The sequence below is a fragment of the Lichenostomus cassidix genome, chromosome 5 (genome assembly GCF_008360975.1).
Source record: "Lichenostomus cassidix isolate B80296 chromosome 5, HeHo_3.0, whole genome shotgun sequence".
Lineage (NCBI taxonomy): Eukaryota > Metazoa > Chordata > Aves > Passeriformes > Meliphagidae > Lichenostomus > Lichenostomus cassidix.
The window spans coordinates 60,262,177-60,276,663 of record NC_139486.1 but is presented as its reverse complement, the minus strand read 5'-3'; the positions used below and the strand labels follow the sequence as shown (position 1 = coordinate 60,276,663).

Genomic DNA, 14,487 nt, shown 5'->3' with positions numbered 1-14,487 from the left:
TCTTGGCATCGTGTTTTCTGTGCAAATGTCTTCAAATGGTTTGTTTTAATCTAGGAAGTTCCTATATCCTTTCATCTGTTTTTCTGGAGATGGTGCAGACACTGTAGGTTGGATGTACTTTTTGCAGCTGCCTTTGTTTTAAAAAATCACATTTCAACCCCACAGTTGTGCTTAAATGACTTAAATGATCTTTGCTGCTAAACTGGCCATGACAGGGGTGGTACAGAAAACTTGGCTTTTCCCAAAGCTGTGGAGAGCACTAGGGCAACACTGGTAGAACAATAATGCTATTTCTTAAAAAAAAAAAAAAAAAAATCCATTTAGAGCTCCTTACTATGAGAATAGACCGTTGACATGATCCAACCTCCCTCTTGTTTTGATTTGTTTTGATTTTGTGTTCAATTAAAATCAAATGTTCTTTTGACAGGTTGTTGCAATATGATTTCAGTGATCTGTTGAGGAGAATTGCTGAGCATTTTTATGTTACTGTTTTATTTTGGATGCACATCTCCAGCAGTGGATCTGGGAATGAATTTTAAACTAATATTTTGGAAATTACAGCTTCTCCAGGAGTGCCTCTCCTTTCCATGGGCCTTCTTTCCTAGATTATTTTCTTTTCCACAATATCTGAACTTGAATATCCAAAAAACGCGAGCAGATTCCAGAATCACATTTGTTGTAGTGAGCTGTGCCAGGAGATGAGGAAGTTCATGGGATTGCTAAATGTTATGTGGGGAGAAAAAGGGTGAGGTAGGTTTGGGTCAGACTTGCAGTGCTTTAAAGATGTTGGGAAAAGCCCTGATTTCCTTTCCTGAACGCAGCTCATTGACTGGAGTTGCCTGCTAAGCAGTGTGTAGCTATCCATAAATTTAGCATCCAATAAACCAGTCTTGTTGTTTTGCCAAATAATATCCCATACCTGTTGCTGACCTCGGAGAAAAAGGCTGTTTGGAGATGTGATCCATGAATTCTCCCAGGCAGGTGAGTCACCATTTTCTCACAACATGTTTTATGAGGGTGATGAGGCCCTGGCTCAGGTTTCCAAAAATGGGTGCCACATCCCTGGAATTGTTCCCAGGGCTCTGAGCAACCTGGGATAGTGGAAGATATCCCTGTTCACTGCTGGGGGTTGGACTGGATGAGCCTTCTATGATTTTTCTGTGCTCTTGAGTTCAGTGTGCTGTGGGGTTTGGGCTCCAGCACTGCAGAAGTGAATCCATGCAGTGGTGGTGTGTGTTCTTATCTCTTGTTGATAGCAAATGGCATGAAGGTCTGCAGTGCATGGCAAAGGCTGACCTTGCCCTTCAGGTACTATTGCAGAGCTCATGTGAAGTGATGTTTGGGATCAAAGTTGTGTGGTTGTGACACAGGTCATGCCTTGCAGAGGTGACTTCAGCATAACCTCCACTCTCACAGCAAGGATTAAACCTCAGCAGCTGCCTAAGGCCATTTTGGACAGAACTGGGAAAAGAACTAAGGCTCTAATTTGATTATTGTAGATGAAGTGAAGGCAGTTTTGCCATGCTTGTGGCATTCAGGATGATTCCAGTTGTGGGGATCAGTGAGACTGAAGATTCCCCCAAAAAAGCCTTATGTTTGCAAAAGGTGGTAAAATGGTGCCTTGCTGCACAGCCTGGGAAAGCAGATCAAGGCTGAACAAAGAGACTGGTGTAAAAATAACAAGTAAAATATTTGATAGTTGGCTGTTAATGATGACACTTTTACAGCCTAGATTGCTGAGCAAAACCTGTGTGGTTTAATTGTGTGATGAAAGCTTGGACTTGGTCACTTTGGGTGGAATTCCAAAGTCAAACTCCAACCCCAGAGTAGAAATCTCCCTGCACTGCAGGCCCTCAGGAGCTGGGCTGAAATTTGTTTTTACATCATACACTGAAGCTTGATAAACTGATAGTTGTACTTTTGTAATGAAATTTTTTTTTTTTTACATCCTGCTACTCAGAGCAAAGTAGCTGGATTGAAGAGGTCAAGGAAGACAATGTCTTCATTGTTTCTTACAAACTTCAGAGCTGTTCACCTTAATCCATTTCATTCAAATCACTGTAAGATTCTGAAAGGCTTTTTGCATAGTTGCAGTCAAAGTTGGATCCAGTGATTCTATGATTCAAATACTGTAAATCTCTAATGTACCAAGTCAGAGGAAAAAATTTCCTGTTTCACAGCATGTGATGAACCACAGCAATCCTTTATATAGATTTGTTGTGTCTGTTAATTTAGGTGTTTATTCCTTGTCATTTCTCTCAGGTTCCCCATTTTTAAACTTTGACCAGGATTGGGAACTTTGGTTTGTTTGGTTTTATATTTTTACCCTTTAGTTTGGTTGGCTTTTTTTTTTTTCCAGTGCAACAAATCCTGTGATTTGTTGATTCTGAATTGACACAGAAGTGGATACACTTTTCTGCAAACAAGTAGCTGGGAACCCAAATGATTTTATGATTCTCTTTTCCACACTTGGGAATCTCTGACCTTGTGCAAATATGTTGTAAGAATTATTGAGGAAGGAGGATGATGGGAGATATGGGTTACAGACTAAGTTGCAGTTGCAGCACTCCCCAGACAAAATCAAAATACAGAGTTCCTACATAATCATAGGTCCTGTGCTGTCTGCATGGTCTCAGCAAATCTCTTGACTTCGTGAAGTTGGAAAAGCAGGAATGAAGAAATCTCATTTTCCCTGCTCTATATATTGTGTGTTTGCAGACTCCAAGGTGCTTTACCCACTCAGTACTACTCCTAAGAGATTTTATTGGAAAAATACTTCACTTTGAATTTAAACTTTCAATATTATTTCCAGCGGGAACTGTCTTTCCTGAACATTTGATTCCAAGATACTGCTGTAAAAAAATAAGGGAATTTTGCCTTTCAGAGTTGCAGGAATCAAGGCCACATTTTAGAGTAACTCAGTTAATATTTTGTATTGTTTCCATCATTGTTCACATTGAAGGAAGATACTCTACTGCTGATGTGAATTTTCCTTTCACTCTTTTCATGTACCATAACTTCTTTTCTTGAGTGTTTTTTGTTTGTTTATGATCATCTGTTGGGTTGTATAACTAATTTGTATGTCTTTCTTTCTTTGGCCCTCTCAGTGATATCTTCCTTGTAAAATCTCACCCAGCTATTCAATATTTTCCTGAGGGAAAGCAGGCAGCCTTTCATCTGAGGCTGATACTGATAAGATTGGTCAGAGATAGCCAGGGAAAACTTGGCAATTCCTCCTGATTGCTCTGGCATTGGTCCATATATTGCTTAGGCTTTATTTACTTTTCACCCACAGTCTCCATGTTGCTCAACCTGCTTGCACACCTTTCCTCATTTCAGCACTGCTGGGTCCTCAAACAATGGAAACATTCACAGCTCTCTTTTTTAATTGTGTTTTGACTTGCAAGGGTCCTGAACCAGGATGTCAAAGGTCCAAAAATCAAATTATGATCTGCAAAATCAGGCCTTTCATCTACCCAATAAATCATTTTCAAAGACTGCTTAAGGTAATTTTAAAAGGCTTTTAAAAGTAGTGGAAATGGCTTTGTGAGTAACTGATATGGTTGCGACTCCTGCTTTATTTCCTAATTCTCCCACAGAATTTTTGGGAATTGCTCCTTTCACTCCCATGGGTCAGGAATTGTACTTTGTGCTGTTAACCTCTAAACATAATTGCACTTTTTCCAAGGCAGGAAAAATCATTTGATAGCAAATCTTTTCCATGTTCTGGCTGAATCTGCAGGGTTAAAGGTTTTTAAGTAATTCAACCAATTGTTGCACAAATAATACAAAGTCCATTTGTTATAGCATCAGAGGATATTTTCTGTCTTTTTACCTTCTGAGATTTCTATTTATTAAGCTTGAATTATTGCAAAAACTGGTGGTAACTGCTGCTACTCAAATGAATATTGTTGCTCCTCCAATTCTGTATCCAAAAGCTGATCTTTTATTTCAGGGTCTGAGTAAGAACTCACTGTGGTGCTCACTTGAGACAAAGGACAGCTTTTCTTACTAATGGAAAGATATTGTCTCCTCTTAAGGGTGATTCAAAGTACCTGGACCTGCCTCTTTCTCTGACTCACCTTCTGCCTGGCACAGCCAAAATCTGAACTAATATTGGTTTAGCTGCAACAGCAACTTTTTGATTTGACCAAATGTCTGTATTTATTTTACTCTTGGTTTATCTTTCTGTAATATAATCTTAGTCCTGTGTAGGTGGGGAGTGCACATAGAGTGTTCACATGTCTCAGCCCAACACAAAGTACCAAAAAAAACCCCAAACCAAATAAATATAGAAGAGAGCAGCAGGCTTGAGCTGGTTTTGACCTGTGTATTTCTTGGCCTTGTGACAATGAGGATGCTCTAGAGAACAGTAATGAAAACACAATTATGTTTTTATTCACTGCATGTTGCACTTGATACAGTCTAAGAGTACTGTTTGGAGTTCATCCTAATTTATTGTGATTTAAGCACGTTCAAAGCACGTCCTTTGAGGTTTCAAATTCAAGTAAGCAAATGCTGTATCAAGCATTAAACCCTCCACATGAGGAGAACCAAAAAATCCCATGGTCAGAGGGCTCTGACATGAAGTTAAGTGTGTGCAGCTGCACCAGTCCATGATCTGACTTGAGCCCATGCCCAGACTCAGAAATGCTCAGACTCAGTCAGCAAAGAGCTCCTCCCTCTTCTAACAATTCACCTTCTGCTTGCCCTGCCCACTCTTAGCATATCTGAACCAAAACCCCAGGAAAACCCAGAAGAAAAATTCAGGCAGCTTCATCTCTATTGCAATAGCATCCCTCAGTTCTTACTCATTTTCTTCTGCCAGAGAGTCCCTTGTGGTCCCTGCCTCTCAGCTTGCTGGGAATGCAGTCGTGGCAGGCTGTGGATGGGAGCACCAAGCCCTGTCCTTTACTTGTGCAGGTAGGCATCCAGCCAGAGCTCTCCCGAGTCCTTCAGGGAGCTGGGAGAAAGGAAGAGAGGACACATTGCAGAGCTGCTCAGGGGAGTGTTGTGGGGACAAGGGAGTGAGGCTTTCTCTGGGCTCATTTCCCAGAATCCCAAAGCCCACAAGGATCAATCCAACTCCTGGCCCTGCACAGCACCACCCCCAAGAGTCACATCATGTGCCCAAGAGTGTAAAAAAACAGCAAGACAACTCTTTCTCGTAGCATTCCAGCGTTTCCTGCCTTCTGCAATTTTGGGGGGTTAATTTTTACTTACTGCACGATGTCAGCGAAGGCTGTGAGCAGAGGCTTGCACTTGTACTCAAGGCCATGCTTGGCACACAGGGACTTCACCAGAGGGGCCACCTTCCAGTAGTTGTGCCTTGGCATGGAGGGGAACAGGCTGTGAACATGAGACAGGCAAGCTTCAAAGGAAATCCTAGTCATTGCCAGTCCATTTCAAAGGAAATATTAAGTCATTCCTAGTACTCCCCAGGAATCACCCAGCTTACAATGAGCAGGGTCTGTAACTCTTCCCAGCTCTTCCTTCCCCTTGCTGTGCTTTTAGCACAAGGAACTCGTAGGAATTCCCTGCTTTCCCCCTCTGTTCTTTTCCAGAGTTTGTCTCCAAAATAAATGATGCTTATGGAAGAAACTACTTTCCTCTTTATCCCTTTTTCCAGAAGAAGCCGTCTGCATAGCAGAGGGAAGAAGACGAGCCCATCCTTCATCCTTGCATATCTCACTCTTTATCAGCAGAGGTGGCTCTAAACTATTGTGGCAGAATAAAAAGAGGTGCCTGAACATGGACATTTCCACTAGTTCTTTCAAGTTACTTGGCATAGACCCTGTTGCTGCCTTTGCATAGTTCCTGATTCAATTTTCTCTTGTCAGTCTGTGGATCCAGTGAAAGTTTTGAGCTACATCATGATTCTCTTTAGGGCTTTCAGTCTTTTTAAAGACGAACTCATTGGTGCCCCATGACTGTTTCTAGAATTCAGAGCAAAACAGAATAGGGAAGGAAAAAAAAAAAAGAAAGAAGGAAAAATATTCAGAAAAAGGAGAAGGGGAAGAAAATTCTGTGGTGGGGTGAGTACTCACTGATGCTCAATCTGGAAGTTGAGGTGCCCAGTGAACCAGTCATTGAACAGCGACTGCTTCACATTGCAGGTTGCCTGGAGCTAGAGGAGGGGAAGGCAAAGTCAGAGACAGGTCAGGGTATGTTTAGGAACCAGAGCTGGACCTGGATTTGATTTTAGGTTGCCCATCAGAGTGTTATTACTGTCCTTCTTTACCTTCTCCATAACTGAATCCATCACCCTACTAACCTTCACTTCCCAGCCACCAACAGATTTCACCCTTAATGCAGTCGCAGGATTGCTTATGGTAAAAATTTGTACCTGTATGGCCACAATTCTTAGGAAATTAAGAAAAACATTAGAAAAACATTTTACCTGAGTAGACATCCAGTCCAAATTCTTGTCATAGTCGATATCCATAGGGATATGGCTCATCTGTGAGACCCAGACAAACCAGCTGCTCTCCAGCATCCTGTGCAGCCAGATGAGAGAATTCAGGATGGGGTGAGCAGGTCAATGAGGAGCCATTGAAATGACAGCACAGCCAGACTTAAAGACATGGCTGAATACCAGCCTTGCTAATCCAGCACCTGGAAGAACTTCCAAATCCTGGAAGACCCGTATTTCCTTATGAAACTCATGATTATTTCATGTGTTTTTTAACACTGACTGGTATTCAGCTTGTTTTATCTGTAGCCAAGGACCAATCTGATAAGAATCAGTGAAATTATCCAAGTGGAGAGGGTGTTGGCCATTCAGTTCAGTGCTGCTGGATAATGCCTGGGCATTTGCAAGCCCAGGCTAAGGTGTTTTGGTTAAATATTCCATTTAAGTAGCAGCAGACCCAGCACCCAAAGCCCTGAATGTTATATAAGGTAAATATTTCTCAATTTGATTACCACTCAGTGGAATTTCTTTGCTGCCACAGCTAATGAGGCAACATGAAACTTGTACTGGCAATTGAATAAAAGAATTTATGAATTAAAATGTAGGAAAAAATGAGATGGTAAAGGAGAATGTGGAAATATAAAGGCAGGCAGGTACAGATGGAAAAATACCTAGAGGAAAGGCTGAAGAACCTTCTGAAGAGACATTACCTGAATATAAAATAATATGCCAGGAGACTCTTTATTTCTAATAATGATCCATAAGTATAGAAGAATCTGATATAGAAGCTCAGCATCCAGGCCAAGTCCTACCAAAACCAGAGACAACAAGACAAGCAAATCATTACAAATCACATTTGCTTAAGTCCTTTTTCTAAGCTTCATGAGAAAAATTTACATTCACCTCTGACAGGTTTTTTTTTCTGAATGGAATAATCTAGAGCAATCCAACACAAGCTAATGATATCTTTTCAGAGCTTGATGTAAGAGGTGAATCTGAGCATCCTTGCCTAGGAAGGAGCTGGCTCCGTGCTCAGAAGGAAGTTTGAAGGTCCCCATCTGACCTCTTCTGGTCACACAAACAGCAGCACTTACCATCCAGTACTTCTTCGTGTAGGCAATGTAGAATGTGTGGTAGTGGAAGTAGGTGGGAAACAGGAGTGGAGGAAGAGCTGCAAAGAAAAATTCATTGTCACTGGTGCTGTCATGGACTGAGTGACAGCATCAACCTGCTGATCAATGTGGACAGCATTCCAGGTTAGGATGTTCTGTTAGTGCCTTGAAACATTTCTAGGTCTGTCCATTAATCTGAGAGTTCTTACAAACCTCAGATTTCATTTTAGGCTCTTAATTGAGGAACAGCCACAAATGAATATTTTGAGAGGCAATTTCCACAACCCAAAGCTTATCTGGCTCCCCATTCCTTTGTTCAAAGCAGGGGGATAACAGGCTTGCACATGAAACCCCTTGCCTACCAGGGATTTTGGGCTGAAAAACTCAAACTCAACGTTCCAAAAGAACATCTCACTGGCACTTAAAAAAACTCCAAGAAACCAAACCAAACCACAAAACCCCCAAACCCACAGGCTCTGATACTCCTGAAAGATGTGGTGTGACATCATAACCCAGAGAGTCTGTGGAGGATGTGGAAGATCTGGAATGAGATGGGTCAGGTCTTCAACTCTTCAAAAATCCTGTTGTTATTATTATGGCTTTTCATTGTGTTCTTTGACTCAGGCACCTTTGTTCTGCTCAAGTTTTCTGGGTCAAAAGTAGAATGTCTAAACCCCTTTAGTACCTCTCAGGGAATTGCAGGAGAGTGGAGATACTCACTGATGAAGAAGTATTTGTGTTGGTGGTTGTAGGGCATGTATTTTGTCTTTTTGATCCCAAGCTGTGGAAAAAAAAGCAGGAAAGAATAAAAAAATAATTAAAAAAAATAAATAATGGAGACTAAGCAATTTGCACAGGTAACTTGCTGTTTTCCATTTATTTTCCAGAGGGACTCTCCTTGCACACTTCCCACAGACCTCATTCCTTCTCTCTTCCTCTTGTGTACCTGTCCTATTAGCTTAGGTAAATAATACTCCTTTGCTATATACTCTCATTCCATAATGCAGGGATTTGATGCCTTTCATCAATTAAAAGATGGTGTGACCTTTAAGTTAGGATAAAAATAACTCTGAGGATGGATAGAGGTGAATTTTAAGTGGTGAATTTCTTTGGTTTTATGTTCTCTACTACATTCATGATTAATTTTGTGAAGAGTTAGGCATTTTGAGGTGGTCAAAAACAGGATTTTCTCCTATTCCCCCCCCGCCCATTTTATTCTCTGATTCTGTATACTTAAATGGCAGTTCCATGATGGCATGGAAAAAAATATTTCACTTTTTTGTGATGAGAAGAAGTGATGAGATCTACAGCAAAAGGGTTCAGCACTCTTAGATTGTCACTCCTGGAAGTGTCCAAGCACTTGGACAAACTGGGAATATACTACATGGTCAAATGACTTCTGCCCAACTGGAGCTCCAGCAACAGCCCTGGGTTATTCAGTCTCACTGTTCCTGTCACAACAAATGTTCTGTCTTGTCCTAGAAGACATGGAGACACCAAAGCCACCCCTCTCACTGAGCCTCAGACATTCATGTTAAAATAATGATCCCAGGCCAACTGCAGCCATGCCTTACATTGATGTTCACAATTTATCTAATGGTCATTAATTAATGACTTCTTGTTCTAGGTCATTAGGTTTCTCCAAGCATGGAAATGGTGGATTTTCCACCCTATATACCACACCCTTACATCGTGCCTAATTTATTTACATCAACGTGTCAGCTGTTCGAGACATTCTTCAAGGGACTTAATGTGAACCATGGAGAGAGAATAAATCTCTTTACAGAAACTGCTGTCACACCTCTGTTTTGGGCTTCCCCACCCACACACTGACCTCCACGGAGAATTTCTTCCCCAAAGTGAAGAGGAAAGGGTGCATATCAATGTCAGGGTCCTTGTGGAAGCAGTTGGGTTTGGCGTGGTGCTGGGAGTGCAGGAGAGTCCACCACTTGGCTGAGGCCCCCTGTTTGAGGGAAGAGCAAAGCATGAAAAGCACTTTCAGAGCCAGAATTCCTTCAGTTCCTAACCCTAATCATTCCCCCAATGCTGCACGTGCTCCACACATGTTTTTACAGGAAAACCCTCAGAAATTTTCCAGGGACTCACAATCAAATGGCACATCACAAACTTGTGTAGCAAATGGTTCCACTTGGTCTTCCTGAATACTGAAAGATGTCCTAAATCATGTTGCAGCCAGGAAGCCTGGACCTGGAGGAGGAAAAGAAAACTTTGAAGGAGAGAAAAACAGGAATTGAGACCAGGATGGTGCCACATTCACCCTTTGCTTTGAAATGCAAAGATTTATTTCTCAGACACTGCTCCAAGTCACCATCAGAAAGGGACTATGAAACACCGATACTCTGAAGGCTTCCCCCAGAATATGTCATGCTGGAAGGATCCCTGAACTAAGTTTACTGGGAACTCCCCACATGCAGAATTTCTTTTTTACATCCAGATAGTGGCTGTCTTCTCGTGGCAAAGTGAAGCTGTGCCAAGTGAGGAAACAAAGGACAAGAAACTGTTGTCTCTGTGTGTGTGTGTAGGTTGATGCAAGTCCAGGCTGGGGAGTTCCTTGCTCACCTGGGAAATGGTCAGCACCAGCAGGGAGAAAGTGAAAGGCACTAAGGATGTCCCAAAGTAGAAGAGGATGAGCCAGGCAGCAGTATCCAAGAGCAGGATGTGAGCCAGGAGCAGGAAGAAGAAGAGTTGGTTTGGCTCCAGCAGTCCCATTCTCTCCACGGTAGCGCGCAATTCCCTGAAGTCTTTCACCAGCATTTCCTGGGGGAAGCAGCATGGTTACAATTCTCTGGTTTTACAGGGCACCACTGCAGCCTCATAACCCAAAACCACTTTAATAGAGGGGAGAAAGAGCAAAGGATCTGGCTAAGAGAGCAAGAGATGGATTTGCACATGAATAAACTTGATCGTTGCTCTGCAGCTTTTTTTTTTGAGGAACCAGGAGCAGCCATCACAATGTGTGCATCCCAATCCCTAAAACAAATCCTTGGTGCTTCTCCCATCAAAGCCTTGGCAGGCAGCAGAGGGCTCAGCTGGAAAGTGTGTCTGGTGGAAGTTGTACTCTGAGTGCATGAACTTGCCGTGCCACCTTGTGGTAGGTCTTTGGATGACATTATTCCTAACATTTACCTTCACTTTTCCCTCCCCAGGATTACAGGGAGGGTTAAATGCCTCTATTAAAAATGGGCACCTACAGCCCAGCTGGCCCCAAGCTGGGGGGCACTGAGGAAGAAGTCTTTGTTCTCCAAGGCTATTCCTGCTCCTTTTGGTTTTTCAAAGCAAGTGAAAGAGAAAGTTACAATTGTGGTATTTGTGAGAGCTAAACAAGGCTCTGCTATTTAGGTAGCATTGCTGTGATAAGAAAAAAATCATCTTCAGGAATCCCATTCTCAGCCACATAATGTGGATTTAGATTAATATTCACACAGTGTTTCTAAGTAATTGCCCCCCAACAATGAGGAACCTGCATCCTATTGCTCCAGGAGCTGTGCTGATACAGAAGAACAAGGTGAAATCTCAGAATATTTCCCTCTAATCTCCTTTTATCTGATTTATGAAGACAGACTTACATTTTTTGTGGGCTCAATGCTGGGCTGGTCTGGTGCCAGCTCCCCAATCTCCAGTGGCTTCAAGTACTTGCTCACCAGCACCTTGTCATTATGGAATGCCACAAAGGCATCCTGCAAATGCATGAGAGTAAAAGAGTAAAGGAAAAGAAATCCAAATTTCGTTTGACAAATTTTATATGTAAACTTGCCCTTTAAATCACTCCATCCCAGGAGGTGTCCAGGGCCAGGTTGGATGGGGCTTGGAGCAGCCTGGAAGGTGTCCCAGCTTTTTTATCCTTTGTAAGAAAACACCACAACAAAAAACAACCCCAAAAGGAATTCGCTATTTCATGCAGTGTCACCCTTACTATAATGGTGGCATTATTATGCTAATTTTTTTCATTCCTCAGGTTCCTTTGCTCACTGAGAGCATTCCTGAGTTGCCACATTTTATGGCTCTCTGCTCTCAGTTAAAAGCTTCCAGTCAAACTAAGATAATTTCTTCATTTTTCATAATGAACATCCAAAAGATTAAGCAGTGGATCTAATGCAAGATGGACAGACACAAAAGTCCTGCAGGATTTAATGATTTGAACATGGAACCAACATACAAGGACTGGCTCAGATCCCAGAAACAAAATAATCTGGTTCATCCATTGTCTGGGATTCTCCAGCATGCTAAAATGAAAGAAATCTGGCAGTGCTGACTTGAGAAATGAGTGATGGTAATGACAGAATACAAAGTTCAACTAATACACAATTTGAAATGTAAACCTGATGGACTGAAAATTATTTTTATTTCCATGAGCCTCAAATCTCCCTTAGATATGGAAGAAATTGCTGCAGCTCACAGCAACTGGACAAACGAGATCAGGAGATAAGATGAATCCTGAAGACTTAAGAATCACAGAATGGTTTGGGTGGGAAAGGACCTTTAAAGCTCATCTAGTCCAACCTTCCTGCAATGAGCAGGGGCATCTTCAACTGCATCAAGTTGCTCCATCCAACCTGGCCTTGTGTGTTTCCATCTCTGGGCATCTCTGGGTGACCTGTGCCAGTGTTTCACCACCCTCATCATCAAAACCAAATTCTTTCTTATATCCAATCTAAATCGACCGTTCTTTAGTTTAGAGCTATTCTCCTTTAGCCTACCCCTTCAGGCCCTTGTCCAAATCCCTATCCAGCTTTTCTGGAGCCCTTTAGGGAATGGAAGGGGCTCTAAGCTCTTCCTGGACCCTTCTCCAGGCTGAGCACTCCCAGCTAGCAGAGGTGCTCCAGCCCTCTGAGCATCTCCATGTGCTCCTCTGGATTTGCTCCAGCTGCTGCTCTGCTTCAGCTGGAGCAGCAGCTCCCATCCCGTTCCCATTCCCGTAGGCTGCATCTCCTCATTTGCCCTTTCCCATGGCACGGGGCTGGGGAGGCTCTCTCAGAGCAGCGACACTTCGCTCTCCCGACTCTGTCTCATACCCCCAGCCCCACTGAGGTCGCTCCCAAGCCCTCTCCGCACGACCGTTCCCGGGTTCCCTGCTCTGGCGTATCCCGGTCCCACAACCCTGTCCCACATCCCGGTCCCGCATCCCGGTCCTGCATCCCTGTCCCGCATCCCCGCCCGGCTCACCGTGGCGTCCTGCCCGGCGTGGCTGACGAGGAGCCGAGCCCCTCCCGGGTGTCTCCGGCAGAAGTGGCTGATGTCGTACACCTTCCTGTGGATCACCAGCCAGCGCTCCTGCGCCGCCGGCCCCCTCCCGTTGCGCTGCCCGATCTCCTCCCAGGTGAAGCGCCGCATCCCCGCCGCGGGGGCCCGGTCCCTGTCCCCGTCCCTGTCCCCGTCCCTGTCCCCATCGCTGTCCCCATCCCGCGCCTCCCCGCCACCCCCCGGCGGTGCCATCCTGCCTGCTGCCCTCCTCCCTGGCTGCTCCAGCCCCGCATCCCGCTCCGCCGCGGCATTTAAGGGACGGACCCGCCCCGCTCCCGGTCCCCGCCTCCTCTACCCGCTCCAGCTCCTCGGGGTTGGGTTTGCACCCCCAAAACTGCTCCTTTCCTGCCGCGGTTCTGCGACCCCGAAGGATATGCAGATGGAGGGCACCTGGCCGCTTAGGGGACTCTCAGCAAGTTCGTTCGGTTCACAGGATGGGCTCAGAGAGGGAAAACTTCACTTAAAATACACCTCTGATTAACCAGAAGAAAATAGCACGACTCTGCAGCGTAGCTTTTGAAGTTACAGTCCACCAACCTCTGGGATGAAATGTGGATTAAGAACATTCTTATGCCCTGCTAAAAAAAAAAACCCAACAACAAAACCAACACCAATCTCCTGAAAACTCAGTATTATATTTAGCACCTGATGAAACCCCATATTTCTCTATGTCCAGTTCTCCAGCACTCACAACGAGCAAGGAGCTCCCACAGAACCTTTGGAAGGAAAAATCCTCGAAGCTCTGCCCTGGATGCTCCTGCTACCTGGGATAAACCTGGGATGGCACACATGGAATGTTGTATCAGGTTCTGATGGCAGGTTGTGAAACTGCTCTTTCTTCCCCTCCCACTGCCCCCTTCACGTTTGTCAAATGATTAATTAGACTTGGGGACGCTGGGAAATGAGTATGAATTGCAAAACAACACTTGGTGCCCCTTTTCCTTTCCCTCTAAACAGTCACAGCATCCTCATGATTTTCTCTTGTCGAAGCGGTCCCAATTATGAAAATTTAAAACTGATTGACTGAATGATTCCTTTATTCCATAGAAAACCACCTGTTAAAACCCACATCATCATCATCAACACAGATGGAGGAGCCTACAATTAGAACAGATTTTTCGAAGTACGTGAGTTAATTTATCTGAGTTACTGTCTTCTGATGATTAATTAATTGGAATTAATTTATTTACATTTATCACATATTTCAAGCATCTACTTGCCTTTTTTTTTTTTCTCAGTGCTTATTTGCTCTTGAGTCTGCTTGTGCTGGTAAAGCTCTCATTTGATAATCATTCTGCAGTCTAGACTTCCAAAAGGAATGCTGATGCAAAATAACCAGGAGAAATCACATCTAGTTATCTCAATTAAGTTGTTTACACAATATTTCTGGCTCTTCTCCTTTATAGGAAGGTGTGAAAATCCTAAAGTTGATTTCTCAGCCCAGCTCCCAGAGACAGCCAGTGCAAAAAAGGTGCCTTAAAAAGAAGTTTAATCATTATCATCAATCTGTTTCTTTGCTTCTCCCCTGTCACAGTAGTAACATTTTCCTCCTAAGTCCTGGGCTTTGCCATCCCTTTAGGCTCATGTTTGGTCCTTTTTAGAGTGTATTTTTATAACATTTGAGATAAGCCATCTCCAGCACACACCTTCAGGAGTGCAGCAGAACTCGTTCCTTTTAGCTTCCCTCCTACACTGAAAACT

General features: G+C 43.5%; 1 protein-coding gene across 1 annotated transcript; it reads right to left on the bottom strand.

Annotated features, from left to right (window-relative positions):
• Nucleotides 1-3,678: 3,678 nt before the first annotated feature.
• Nucleotides 3,679-12,978, bottom strand: LOC146436915 (acyl-CoA (8-3)-desaturase-like). The gene is made up of 12 exons (XM_085063299.1): nucleotides 12,709-12,978; nucleotides 11,112-11,222; nucleotides 10,105-10,302; nucleotides 9,631-9,732; nucleotides 9,359-9,487; nucleotides 8,245-8,305; nucleotides 7,507-7,583; nucleotides 7,123-7,220; nucleotides 6,401-6,497; nucleotides 6,048-6,127; nucleotides 5,224-5,349; nucleotides 3,679-4,963 (listed from the first exon to the last, which is right to left on the bottom strand). The coding sequence occupies exons 1-12, from the start codon at nucleotides 12,976-12,978 to the stop codon at nucleotides 4,912-4,914; spliced, it is 1,401 nt and encodes a 466-aa protein (XP_084919425.1). The 3' UTR covers nucleotides 3,679-4,911.
• Nucleotides 12,979-14,487: the final 1,509 nt, after the last annotated feature.

Coding starts and splice junctions, on each gene's coding strand:
- LOC146436915 (XM_085063299.1), bottom strand. CDS start 12,978: ATGGCACCGCCGGGGGGTGGCGGGGAGGCGCGGGATGGGGACAGCGAT. Junction 5,350..6,047: donor AACTTCCAGATTGAGCATCA/GTGAGTACTCAC, acceptor TCATGTTCACAG/CCTGTTCCCCTCCATGCCAA. Junction 4,964..5,223: donor GCCTTCGCTGACATCGTGCA/GTAAGTAAAAAT, acceptor CCTTTCTCCCAG/CTCCCTGAAGGACTCGGGAG.